The sequence below is a fragment of the Malus domestica genome, chromosome 17 (genome assembly GCF_042453785.1).
Source record: "Malus domestica chromosome 17, GDT2T_hap1".
Taxonomy (NCBI): Eukaryota; Viridiplantae; Streptophyta; class Magnoliopsida; order Rosales; family Rosaceae; genus Malus; species Malus domestica.
This window is the reverse complement of record NC_091677.1, coordinates 31,121,462-31,136,029: the sequence shown is the minus strand read 5'-3', so window position 1 is coordinate 31,136,029 and position 14,568 is coordinate 31,121,462. Positions and strand designations below refer to the sequence as shown.

The window sequence follows — 14,568 nt, the reverse complement described above, 5'->3', positions numbered from 1 at the left end:
CTTTTTTTCAAAGCACACTGAGCTACAGTGCTCCTTTAATGCAAAGACCCACTATCAGACTACTTTTTTTTTCCAAAAGCACTTTTACAAAAAAGTTTACCAAACGCTCTGCTGATTTATTTCACAGCCGCTTATTCTCACAGCACAGCCGCTTATTTTCACAGCAGCTTTTTTTCAAAGCACAGCAATACCAAACCAGCCCCTACAATAGTATTCTCTTTCAAATGAGATTTGAATTATGATTAAGTCGTTACAACCTCTTAATGCCACCTTCTAGCATAACTGTATACAGTAAGTAAACACTTTAATAAATCTAAAACAAAAACATGGAGATGGAGGGAGATTTTGAAGTCCTTATTGATGTTATTATCGGTGTAATTTTCATTTGACGTTGAATTTCATTATATATATTGGGAACAAACTTTGTGGCAAATGCCCTGGTTTGGATCTAGAGAAAATCTTTTGGTTTCGGTCTAAAGAACTGTGATTTGAGACGTAAGTATCATTGATGCTCTTGAGGATGTTTTGAGACATAGACCTTGGTGTCATGCAGGAATGCATTACCATGATTAATTAAGCTAATGATTTTTTTTTTTTGAGCAAACAATATTATTTATACTAAGGGGTAGGAAAGTGGGTTAAGTCTAACAATGAGCTTGTAATAATGGGATTCAAATTTGCCTTTAGCGAGAATCGAATCTAAGACTTTTTACTTACAAGTGAAGAGGAATACCATTGGACTGTAGAAAAATATGAGTTGTGGAAATTAATAAAAATAATATTTTATTATGTACATGAATTGAGATTAAGGGACCAAGAAAAAATGCAATAAAATAAAATAAAACTGCATGGGGAAGGGCACAGTAAAAATTCATATACGAAAGCTAAATGTAACACAAGATGAAATTTTGAACAGCGCTAGGCTATGAGTACTACATCTGTCGATATAATCTCAACATAACAATGTTCCATCGATGCATCTTATAACATGCATCCAGAAGAAAATGGAACTTAATTTACGCTCACTTGACTGAAACAATACTTTCCACATAAATAACAGCTTGGAAATCTCTAACCTCATTGAGAATAGGAGGAATATTAAGATAGCTGAGATTTTTGGTACTAGAATTATAAGAGGTGACGCTTCCATCGCAGGAAACCATAAGAAGCTCGTCACTTTTCCAAAATGCCAATGGATTCTCATTAATGCCTTTTAAGGGTCCAACAGTTACGAGTTTTGTCCAAGAACTCTTAACTCCGCCATAGTCATCCATTACCCATATTTCACATAATGTAGAATCCTCATTCTTTGGATCATAACAACAGCAAAACGAAGCAATGGATTCATTACACAGAAAAATATTACAAAATTTAAAACCAGATTCTCTCCTAGAAGGCAATTGTATTTTATGAAATATTTCATCACCTAAATCAAATGAAAGTATGTATTCCTCGCCATCGTTTGCAAGCCAATAACAAAATCCCTTCAAGTATTCTGAACCATAACACTGATAGGTTTTACTTGATATCTCAATCTTAATCTCTTTCCAAGAGTTAGCTGTCGCGGTGTATACCTCAGCCGTGTGAGGAAGAGCAATACGATGATAATATCTTCGCTCATCATCTGAATACTCACAATTTTCTATAATTTGCACAACCTTGTATTCTTTAGCTTTGTAATCATAGCCGAATCCTAATCCTTCAAAGATCGTCTCCAATTGGAATTTTCCCTCTGGAGGGGAAGGTAGAAGAAGGCATGAAGCAGGAAGTTGCCTGAATTCCCGTGTTGCAGGATTGCATAAAATACGAACACTTTTCCCTGTTATTACACATACAATACCATTGCAATAACTGTGAATTTGCACAGGATGATGGTCTTCAGTTGGAAACGGTATATTTAGGTCCTTAAAATCGTATTGAAGGTTGTGCTCATCACTATAATTGGAAAGATTCATCATGGACCATAAAGTTTCATATTTCCAACTCTGGTCCGGGAAAACGTGCATCTGAGTACGGTTGAGAAGGATACAAGTGGAGGATGAGAGTTTGTTGTCCACGGAATTGCTGAGGTATTTGGCCACAAAACTTGGACTATTGATGAGAGTGCACCAAGACTTGTGTATGCATTTGAATCGCATAAGAGACTTGGGCGGCAACCTAGACAGGATTTCGACCACCCTATCTTCAGGAGTTTCACTGTCATGCACCTGGGACATTTCAACAGTTTTGTTCAACATGAATTCTTCACATGTACATATGCACAGAAAAGAACACCATCGGTTTGAGAGCCAAACTAAATCAAACTCCAAGTCCCTAAGGCCTAGTAGATTACCACATAAGATGCTAAAATTCAACAATACTGAGTTCCACAACCACAACATATATAGTTATCAAAAGAACCCGGTCAGTTTCGAGTTTTATGGGGAATCATACATTCAAACTTTACTATTTTTAAATTTTTTTATTTGATACAAAACTAACCATTCAAAATTTACTGTTTAACTCTACATTCGATTGATGAAATTATAAAAATGAGGGATGTGAATCTAATTTCTCCTCTTAAATATTGGTAGTAGACGGATTTTTAATGTTTTCTTTCTCAAAAATCATTTTTGAGATTAAATACTAAAAGCATTCATTGCTTTTACAAATTTGTTTTTCAAAAATTGTTTTGTAAAACGTAACAGAAAGGACCCTTTACGCGGATTACGCATAGACTTTTCATGCATATTTTAAAGAATCTGTTGTATAATTCGATCTTATTTCTGTACATGAGTAAAAAATTAAAATTAAATAATGTAAACACACCTTACAGAAAATGCAAAGCTAATATATGATCTAGAAACAAGTATATGTTTGTGTTATTGTGATACATCATATCTACGTTAGAATTCTTTTTTAAACAAATGATAGCGTTAGTGAAGTAAATTGTTAAATATTAAGGGGCAAGGGATCGGTGAGGATTGAACCCGCACCAAAGGAGCATATGAAGTATTCCCTTCCGCCACTGTAGAAGTGTCATATGCTTTGTTTTAGAATTAATAAACACACACATTATTGTTGTCGAATAACCAAAAAATAAAGAAATATATAAGGTGTGCGTGATATTAAAACTGGTGTATGAAATTCAGTTCCGTTTTTGTTTTTTTGTTTTTATGTACAATTTTCATTATAACTTTGAAAATAAGTGAGACCAATTATCATTGGTGTGTTGACCTTATAGGAAAAATGTAGTGAAACATTTTCTTGAATTCATTCTTCGTATATATAAGATGGACTATAGATACATCACCATAGAGGTGGAGGGAGATATAGAAGTCCTTATAGATGCTGTGGTGGATAACATTAAGAAGTTGGCTTGTAGATTTCAAGACTCGTCGTATTTATCGGGAACAAATTTTGTGGCAAATAGTCGATGATGTGTTCTTTGTGTAAAATCGTTTGGTGGCGAACTCTTCCTAATGAGGCAAGATAAACTTGACCGCGGGACAATTTCAATTTAAGTTACGCAAGAGAATTTTTCTTGTAATTATTTTTCCTTGTAAATTTAACAGCTTGGCTTTCTCCAAACTAATTTGGAAAATCATAGAGCTGACATATGAACTTTTATTTGATGAAAATGCCCTCATTAATTGGCGAGGCTCATATTTATTCCACCATTAGTTTGACTGAAATAGAAGCCATGATCTGCCATGGCAAGGAAGATAAATTTGGGACTACGATTTTCTAAGGCCAGAGTAAGGCTGATTCAAATATAGTTACTTCAGGCTAATCAAAATACAGTTACCTCAGAAGTCCGATCATGCACTCACTAGCTCCCGGCGGAGCTTGATGCGAAAATTAACTTAACACACAAATTAAACCCTCTTATTGACAATTGTAGTAAATATGTAAGTAGGGATCGTTCTGGACCGGGGATTAGGAGGGATTGCTAATCTATTTAAAACTAACTTTAAAACACAAAAATAAACTCAAAAACACTTAATTAGACTCTAATGACTCAAAACAGCTTAAAATAACTAAATAGACTCAAACTAGACACTAGGAATGACTTTGGACGAAAATTGATTTAAACTTGACTCAAAACACTTAAAAACACAAACTAAGATAGATTCTAACTAATTTGACACTCTAAAGTAAAGGGGATTGGGTTTTGGACGAATTTAAAGTAAAACAAGTAACTAAAAACTTAAGACAGATTTTGGACGAATTTGGGATAAAACTATGGATGATGGGCTAGCTAGAGAGTTCTTCTCCACACATGACACACTTGCATACAAAACAATTTCTAGTTGCTTTTCAATAAACCATGAACCTCAACACCCCAGATTAATTAGGTACACTTAAATTAATCTTCAGATTTTCCTTAAATCATTGAATTGGACGGATACCTATCGGCAATCCAAATTATTCTTCAAAAGTTCCCTATATGAACAACATAATAGAGATACAATCAAAGATCATTAAGCTTTATGAAAATCATAAGCATTGATAAAGCATTCGTAACTATGATGAGCATGATACTCCTGCTAGGAATCTACTTAACACGATTGTGACTGGCAACCTCCACTACTTATGAATACAAGTTCATAACGATTAGGTGAAACTCCATTGCATTCTAGCATCAAATTCATGCATGCAAACTAAGTATGCATCCTTAATCTACAAACAAGAATAAGTTATCAATCAAACAGTTAAGTAAATTGCATTCACAATTTATAGAATCACAACTGGAAGTAATCAATTCATATTACAAATATGATCATGGTTTCGAAATTCCCCCTAGCTAAAAGGGGTTTAGCTCCTCATGTTCCCAAAACAAAGATACATAAATTTAGACATTGAAAACAAAAGATTGAAAACACCTAAGAACGATCTAGCAATCCAAACTTGAATAGCAAGCACTCCAAGGGTCCTCCTTCTTCTCTTTGTTGCGGCACAAGGTATGGGTGAAGGTTTTAGTGGTGATTTGTATGGGAGAATGGCTGAAAGTATGTATGGTAGTGAATGGATGAGTTGATGGCTGGGGCAAGGATGTTTGTGAGTGGATTTTAGATGCTGAATGGTGGATGATATGATGATCCTCTCCAAGGCTGCGACAAAGGTTTATATAACTCCTAAAACATGTCAAAACCCTAGGTAATTAAGGCTAGGGTGCGGCATAATTAAAGTAAAGGTTTAGAACTTAGCTATTTAGTCCCACACGGAGTAAAAGTCAGAAATTAAAGAGAAAAGACTATGGGATATGCAGCAGGAATCTTTTAGAAAAGGGGAAAGTGGTTTATGGCAGAAACTAGGAAAGGGAATGGTCTCCCTTGTGCGGCAAGGGAAGGAAAGTGCAAGGAAAGGTGCGGCAAGGGTTTAAGGCTGAGATTTAAATGTCCCAAAGTATTTAGGAACCCTTCTTTGTTGCTGGAACTTAGGGAATTTTAAGGATTAGGAAAGGTCAAAACCAAAGTAGGAAACCTTGGCTAACATTCATTCTTTGAGTAGGAATCCTCATTCTTCTAGGAATCCTTCTTTGGCTAGGAATCCTTCTTCAACTAGGAATACTTGCATCTTTAGGTCTTCAATTTTGTCCATCCACCTTCCTCCAATCATATGCTATCCATTCCATGCCCAAAACTGCTCCAAAAGGCACTAAAATGTACTTCTTTGCCTCTTTAACCTTTTGGACCTACAAACACATGAAAATGGCTTGAAATACTAAATTAAATAAGAAATAACAACATAAATGCACAAGAACAAGCTAACTAAGTCGCATAAATATGCTCCTATCAAAGTTGTATCAGACGAAGTAACAGTGCCACCATCACTCTACTCTGAGGCACTAGGCGGAGTCATAGCAACTAAGTTGGATGACCATACTTGTTCCACAAGACACACAATCTGATCCAGATATATGGACATAATTAGATCCTATAAGTCTCTGAGTTCTTACAATCTAGGTATTGGCATACGCCTCAAGTAATCATAACTCCTAAGATGATGCAATATCTACTTCTAGATATCTTCTAGGATTCTTCCAGCTTAGAATGATGATTTTATCCTAAAAAGGTTTCTTCCTACGATAAATACACCCATCTAGTGTTCATCTATGGTAACACAATCTAAACACTTGAATTATGTTGCCTACTGCTTGAATCTATAATCATTCACTAGCTTGATTGTCAAAGAGCCTTTGGCTGGCATAATTTGATCGTCGGAGAGCCTTTTGCCAACATAACTTGACCGTCAGAGAGCCTTTGGTTGGCATACACCCCCCGAATCTTAGGCTTGCTTATGGTTGTTTAATGTTTTGCAGGTTGCTCGAGTTTGCACTCAACCACCACTCAAGGCGGTTCACAAATTTCCTTCTAACAATTGGTGCTTTCATTGAGAATGAACTTATATTCCTCCCATCCAAACCACTCTATCAATTGATATATTAGTAGACTTAGTTAACCACATCAGATTTTTCGCCTCCCAAGGCTATATCTATCAGGAATATGATGGCGTCGCCACCATGGATGAGATGTGGGGATATGTCATAGAAATATGTTTATCTCTGGAAGGGGTCTGATGAAGTCCACTGGCTAGAGAACCTACTAGATTAGCTGACATAAAGGCACGCATCAAAAACCTCAAAGAAGTTGTTGCTCGTTTGGAAGAATTGGCTACCCAAACGATGAAGATGATTGATCTGACATCCAAAGAGTCGTCTCAACGCCCTATCCCAAAGAAACATCATAGAAAATCCAATAGGCTTCTGAGTCTCCACCCTGCCCAGTGCTCGAGGGAAGAAGCATCTTAAAGGGAACTGCATATATGGCGAACAAGAATATCTGGGAAACGTCCGGAAAGAAATGAATGTAGCATGCGAGAAACCAAGAATGGTGGATGCTGTCCAAAAACCACTAGCGCTTGATTCCAACATCCTGATGTTTTCAGATCGTGATTTTGAAAATGTCTATTTGCCTTATGACGATGCCCTCGTTGTCAAGGTCCAAATTTTCAATGCCCTCGTAAGCCATGCCCTGGTCGATAATAGCTCAGAAGTCAACGTTCTATTCAAAGACACTATTGAAAAAAGGAGAATCCTCAATAGCATCAACAAAGGGAAACCAACCCTTCACACCTTCAATGGGGCACCAATACGATCTCTGGGAATAGTGAAGCTAGCGGTCCAAGCAGAACCCTATAACCACCTGGTGACTTTCCACATAATGGATTGGCTAACTCCCCCACAAAGCCATTATTGGTCGGAATTGGTTACATAAGATGAAGTTGTTCCATCCACTTATCAATAATTACTCAGTTACCCGGCTCTCGGATGAGGAAAAGAAATTAAAGAGATCAATGCCGATGCATTGCTGCATAGTTGAAAGCATAAACATGATCAGGAAATGAGAACTAAGCTCAAGCACCCATATGGACGAGTCAGCATAACAATTAGAGCTAAGGGGTCAATAGACGAGTTATAAGGAATTTCACATAGATCTTGACCCCCACGATGACAGTACACCAGAGCTAAAGTTAGATAAAGACATTATGTACATTAGCCTTGATCACGACAAACTGGAACAGAAAGCCAATATCGGCATAAAGATGATCGACCGAGAAAAAAAAAATATTCACCAACTTCCTACAAACTAACAAAGACATTTTCACGTAGTCAACAGAAGACATGCCCGAAATCTATCCTTCGATGATTTGCTACTACCTCCACCTAGACCTAACTACCAAACTAGTTATCCAGCATAAACAAAAATAGGGAACAAAGTTCAAGGATGCCCAGTTCATCGTCAAAGTCCACCACCCGAAATTGCTAGCAAATGTTGTGCTAGTACAAAAAAAGAATGGGAAGTGGGGATAATGTGTGGACTTTATGGACCTAACAAGGCTTGCCCAAATGACCCATGTACACTCCCACGGGTTGACATCTTGGTATATTCAACTGCAGGATATAAACTCTTGAGCTTTATGGATGTTTATTCCGGATACAACCAGATAAAGATGTATTGGCCAAACATGGAAACAACGTCTTTTGTCATTGTACAAGGTATGTACTTCCATAAAGTCATGCCTTTCAAACTCTAAAATGCATGGGCAACATACCAACGACTTGTCAACCGAATCCTTAAGAGAAGATTGGAGGCACAATGAAGGTCTACGTAGACGATATGGTTGTCAAGAGAAAAAGAAAAGAAATACCATATAACACATCTTTAAGAGTCGTTTGACCTACTTCAGAAATGCAACATGAAGCTGAACCCTGAGAAGTGTACATTCGGAGTTGCGTCAAGCAATTTCTTGGGTTATATAGTTACTAAGCACAAAATCTAGTCCAACCTGGATCAAATCAAAGCATAGATGTGAGATTGCTCAAAACTATGAAAGAAATACAAAGCCTAACAGGGCAAGTGGCAGCCCTTAGCATATTCCTTTCACGATCCACCAACAAATGCAAACCATTCTTTACAGCGAGAAAGAAGAGCAAGGGTATACTTTGGATAGATGAATATGGAGATGTCTTCACTAAGATCAAGGAATACCTTTCCAAATCCCTGGTACTATCCAAACCAATTGACAGAGAAGACTTGTACTAGTACTTAGCCGTAACTAACTGTACGGTAAGTACAACTCTAATTTGAGAAGACTCAGGGGAGCAAAAATCGATATACTACATATCAAAATCTCTTTTCAACCAAAGACGAGATACCAAAAAATCGAAAAACTCATCCTAGCACTAGTAATAGCAACTAGAAAAGTCTGACCATATTTACAGTCGTTCAGAGTAGTCTACATGACAAAATATCCATTGAGATCCATCTTGCACAACCCTGATGCTTTGTCCAGGATCACTAAATGGGCTATCGAACAAGGTAAACATGAAATAATTTACTGACCCAAGACGTCAATCAAGGCTCAAGCATTAGCAAACTTTGAAGCTAAATTCACACAACAACTCAAAATACTACAGATGTAACAAGTCCCCGATGCCCTCTAGAAAATCCCCACATTTGGAAGCTTTACATAGATGGGTCATCCAACATATACGGGCTTGGCGTGGGGATGGTGCTACAAGCACTGAACATATCCATACTTGAACAGTCTTTAAAACTCCGATTTAAGGTAAGCAACAACGAAGCAGAGTTCAAGGCCCTTCTGGCAAGATTCATATTTACTAATGAACTCCAGGTAAAAGAACTGTTAATTCATTGTGACTCGATGCTCATAGTTAATCAGGTCATAAGGGATTGCGCCACCTATTATCCTACCATGGTGCTCTACCTAAACAGAGTTAAAATACTACTCGAGAAGTTTGAAAAGAACAAAATCACACAGATTCCCAAGGACAAAACAACACCGACACACTGGTCATGACAGCTTCAAATGTAGATTACTTATTCTGGCAGACAATCCCCTTCGAATATCTAGAAGCCCCTAATATCTATGAAACGGAGCCTGAGGTGGTCATTGCTATCAACACTGGAGAAAATTGGATGGATGAAATCACCGACTACATATGGGATGAAAAACTACTAGAGGACCACATCCTGGCCAGAAAGCTAATCGAGAAGGCGTTAAATTATACAGTCATCCACGGAAAGCCCTACCAACGTTCTTACCCCGAACCTCATACCTTGTGCGTCATGCAGGAGGTCAGCCTACAAATTCTAAATGACATCCACTTTAGGCCTTGTGGCAATTAAGTTGGAGGATGGCTGTTGGCATGGAAAACAATGACTGCAAGATATAATTCACCCGCCATGCGACGAGATGCAATTAATTGCGCCTAAAGTTGCAGCAAATATCAAAAGTATGCTCTTATAAACCATCAACACACAAAAGAACTCAAACAAAACCATTTTGCAATGTTCGAAGAAAAGACTAGAAGAAAAGAAAAACAAGTGGCTGGAATAACTGCTCGGAGTTTTATGGGTGTATCGTACGACAATTTGGAAAGCCACTGAAGAAACGCCATTCTATATGGCTTATGGAATGAAGGTCGACATCCCAGTTCAAGTCACAACTATGCCAAATTTATATACCAAAAAGCGGACTGCCATAGAAAATGTAGGGATTCTGAAGACTGATCTTTTACTTGTGGAGGAGCATCAAGAAAGCACCTAAGTCCAACTAGTAGCCTACCAACAACAGATTTGGTTGTGTTACAACAAGGGCGTCAAGCCTAGAAGTCTGCAAGCCAGGGACTTGGTTCTACGAGAAGTTTTAGAAAATACTAAAATCCCGGGAAAAGGCAAACTTGGAAAGAAATAGGAAAGACCATACAAGATTGCCAAAGTATAGGGCAATGAAACCTATCACTAAGAACACATAGATGGAACCCTGATCACCAAGAAATGGCACATCACCAAGCTTAGAAAATATTATCCGTAATGACCTACATGCAGTTTGATTCCCTTCTCGGGATATGTAGGTAGTCATCTTTGGACCCAATGCAATGCGGCAGTCTACGCGAAGACAAGTCCACGGAGAACTCATCTCATCACACCCCACCATAGGCTTATCGTCAAAAGTGATCCTTAGTGTAATTATTACATTATATCATCTTTTCCTTAGAACTACACTAATGATTTAATTCTCCATCTTGGAGATATGTAGGCAATCCTTTCCGGATTCAATCACACCCTCTTATTAATATTGTTCTACTTTGTATCATGAATAAAGAAAGGTTATATGTCTTTAAGTATCTATTTTTTCTTTTCTTTGTGATGTAGAAGAATACCCTACTCATTCCAAACACGGTACAAACTTTGAAAAACTTTGCACGAATGCAAGTCTAAAAAAGTTCAAAGTAACGATGTCAGAGGAACCTCTCTTAGCCTAGTCCGTCTCAAACAGTTAGCAGCTTAAGAGACTGAAACCGTAATAAGCGTGGTAACGATTGGCAGGCTGTAGGCATGGCACATAACGCCCTGACCTGGTAGTCTAATGTACCATCTAACCTCTAGAAAGTTTGTATAACTAGCAAGGTTGTGGGTTATAACATTCAAACCCAAGCTTTACGCCAAGTACAACCTAGAATTCATCTAATGGTGGCTCTGAACTCCAACCCCAAGTACGACTACTTCAATCTCGAACCAGCATACTAAGCCAAGTATGTTTTGCAGCATTGTGTGTTAGCAGGCTCGAATAAGGCATCCAGACTAGGTAATCCCCAAAATGAATTTTTTTCTAACAGAGCTTTGACGTGCGGAAATGCTTTGGTTATGCCACCCAAGGTAGTCTGATTAGAAATGCTCAGGTTCAACGCATAGGGTCGGGTAAAAGGATTCAAAAAGCATTTTCAACCCCGATGCGGACGACCGTGTTTCCAACAAAATTTTCATTTAACATTCACTGGAAAAGGACACACAATCCAATCCGAGAAAAAAGATCTATCCTTGCGCTATGTTGCAACTAATAAAAGCCTTAGCTCAAGAACAGAGATAAGGTATGGAAGATTTTGCTAACTTATCTCTTGCAGGATATTTCGAATGCAACACAACTGTCTCAGGTCTGATAAATGCATAAGAGAGATCAAAGCAGAAGGCTCCTTATGGGATTAATGTTCAATTCCTAGTACCGGAGTACTGTGGTACTTCAACTATCATGATGAGAATCCTTCATAGATGCTAAGTTTGGGAGGTAATGTCTTGCTGAATTAATGTTACCAAGAGGGGGTTTCTTAAAACTCTATCCCGAGCCTATAAATTTATTCACATTCCGCTATGTTGCTTCTTTTATTTCTTAAAGTTTGTTTACTTTGGAAACATTTACCGAATTAGAAGTACTTTATGCCAAAAGATGCATGAGACAGTAAGAATCTCACACAAATGAATGATTATTATCAAAGTCACAAAGAAGATCAAACTAGTAAAGTAGTTTGGGGGAGACAAACCCTCACCCCTAGCCAAAAAACAAAAAAAAACAAAACAAAAAGAAAATTTAGAGGCAGAATGACATCTTGGACTGAAATCATTAATCCTAGAGAGACTATCACCATCAAGTTGGCTGCATGCTACACTCACCTTGTTGCATTCCGGACACGACACTACATTAAGGGCGAGCAGCATTCCGATAGAGATCTTCCACATTCGTCGTCCACAAAGTAGAGGAAATGGAAAGAAACAGAGACAGATCTCAACACTCAAGCCACATGAGTAACACGTGGGTGAATGTTTGAATAAAAAGCCGCCATTGTCACTATCAATTAGCTGTTAGGAAGAAAGCCATGACGAAAGACCTTTCGATGGATCTTCAAACCTCATGCAAATATTATCCTTCCTCAAAGCGTGCATGGAGAGTCCTACGAGGGGATGAATGTTATAGAATGAGTTGTAAGAAGTGTGAAATATTATAGAGCGAGTTGTAGGAAGCAAGGAAACCTTTCTGAGAACGCGTTGGGATTTACTGCTCATGGCATGATTTTCTGGGATTGAAATTTTCTTTAACAAAGAACCAAGAATAAGTCTAAGGTCGGAGAAAAAATTTAAGGTAAAAACAAGCATCATGGCACAAATGAGAAATGAATGAAGAATGGCTATTTAAAGGCAAATCAAGAAAAGATCTCACCGTTGAAAATGAAGAGTCGTTATCCTAGAGATCGATGTGGACGAGAATCAAGGCTAATCAATGAGATATGTGGTTTTTTTTGTCAAGAAGCGTGCACGGAAAATGGAGGTGTATATCATCATGACAGTTAAGTTGACATGAAAGCATGACAAAAGTTGTGAATGACTCAACTACCTATCTTTAATGAACTAGACCAATTCATAAGAATTTGAAGTCCAAACAGAACATACTCCAACTTACTCCAAAAGCCATGGTCTTTGGATGACAATCCATCCTCATGAGGAATGGGTTGCCTCTCAAACGGATAATTAGGGGCAATTGTGAGACCATGATTTTCCAGGGCCAAAGTAAGGTTGATCCTTATACAGTTAGATCAGAAGTCCGGTCATGGACTCACTAATTCCAGGCAGACTGTATTAGACAAAGTAGCGATGCCACCATTACTTTACTCTAGGTGACTAGGCTGAGTCCTAGCAACTCCGCTGGATGACCATACTTGTTCCGCAAGACACACAATCTGATTCCTATATGGACACAATCAGATCCTATGAGTCTTGGAGTTCCTACACTTTAGGAATTAGCGTTTGCCGCGGTTAATCATAATTCCTAAAAAAATGCAATATCTACTTCTAGATATCCTCCAAGATTCTCCCGGCTTAGAACGAGAATTATATCCCTAAAAGGTCATTCTCCCCATAGTATAAATATACTCATCTAGGATTCATCTATTGTAACACAATCTAAACACTTGAATTATCTTGCCCACTAGTTGAGTTTAAAATCATTCACTAACTTGACCGTAGGAAAGCCTTTGCCTCATACCCCCCCCTTAGGTTCTTAGGCTTGCTTATGGTTGTTTACTATTTTGCAAGTTGCTCGAGTTTATACTCAACCACCACTCACTACAATGTACAAATTTGGTTCCAACAATAAAGACAAGGAAATAAAAGGTTGAATTAATAACTAATTCTTACATTTAGACTTACAGATTCCTCTAATCAAGGAAACACAATCACAATCAATCAAGGATTCTTCAAAGATAATTACTAGGATTTATTACAAGGATTATTCCTCAAACATCCTTATGATATCCTAGCATCTTAAAGATACATTCCAACTAAGCCGAAGTCATTTCAGGAATATATATGCGCATTCTGCCTCGCATCTAGTTTTTTAGCTATACATCCAGAACTTCGACCAAAGGTTTATAATATAGTTTGGAACGCTGAAAGATCAAATCTATGACAAACAAGCAAGCAAGACTAGCTAGACTTGGCTAGCTCCGAATCGAGCAAGCAGTTCAAATGTTATCTCGTTAAGCAGTCGGAAGAAGTTATTCTGGGATGATTCACTCATGATCCGTTGGTAACCATCCATCCTTAAAGTGGAGTGCACCCGTAAAAGCATAGTTAACGGCAATTGTGAGACCATGATTTTCTGGGCCCATGACACGAGGCACCTTGGATGGAAAGTATGATTGAAATGCCCATAGCTCACAAACTGTAGTCTAACAGCCTTAGTGCGACAAACTAGGCTAAAGCCCATTGAAGATATTACTTGTCTCCCATATAAGGATACCCTAATTCAGGTTAAATTACGATATCTTGGGGATTAGGCAACATAATCATGATCTTTTGAGAATTAGATATCTTATCCTCGATTCTCTCCTAAATAATCTCCTAATTTAATTGGGATTACCCTCCTTACAAGGATTCTTGAGATCTCTATATGATTAAGGACCTTCTCTGACTTCTTCTCTAGTTTCTTTATCTTCTCTACATGACTACTACACACTTATTTTCTTTACGCATAATAGAGTCTCATCTTGCATATACGCCACCACATACGTGTAGACACATCCATGGGAAACTCATCTTCTTAACGCCCCTCCATAGGCTACTCGTCAAGGATGGTTCACGATGTATTTCACATCACACCATTCTTCCTTATAACTACACCCATGGTTTGAGTCGCCTTCTTGGAGATATGTAGGCAGTCTTATTCAGA

At 37.9% G+C, this 14,568-nt stretch overlaps 1 protein-coding gene across 1 annotated transcript; it reads right to left on the bottom strand.

Moving 5' to 3' along the window:
• Nucleotides 1–834: 834 nt before the first annotated feature.
• Nucleotides 835–2,334, bottom strand: LOC103448843 (F-box/kelch-repeat protein At3g06240). Its single transcript, XM_008388108.4, has one exon. The coding sequence runs from the start codon at nucleotides 2,235–2,237 to the stop codon at nucleotides 1,023–1,025; it is 1,215 nt and encodes a 404-aa protein (XP_008386330.3). The 5' UTR covers nucleotides 2,238–2,334; the 3' UTR covers nucleotides 835–1,022.
• Between the last annotated feature and the right edge of the window lie 12,234 nt (nucleotides 2,335–14,568).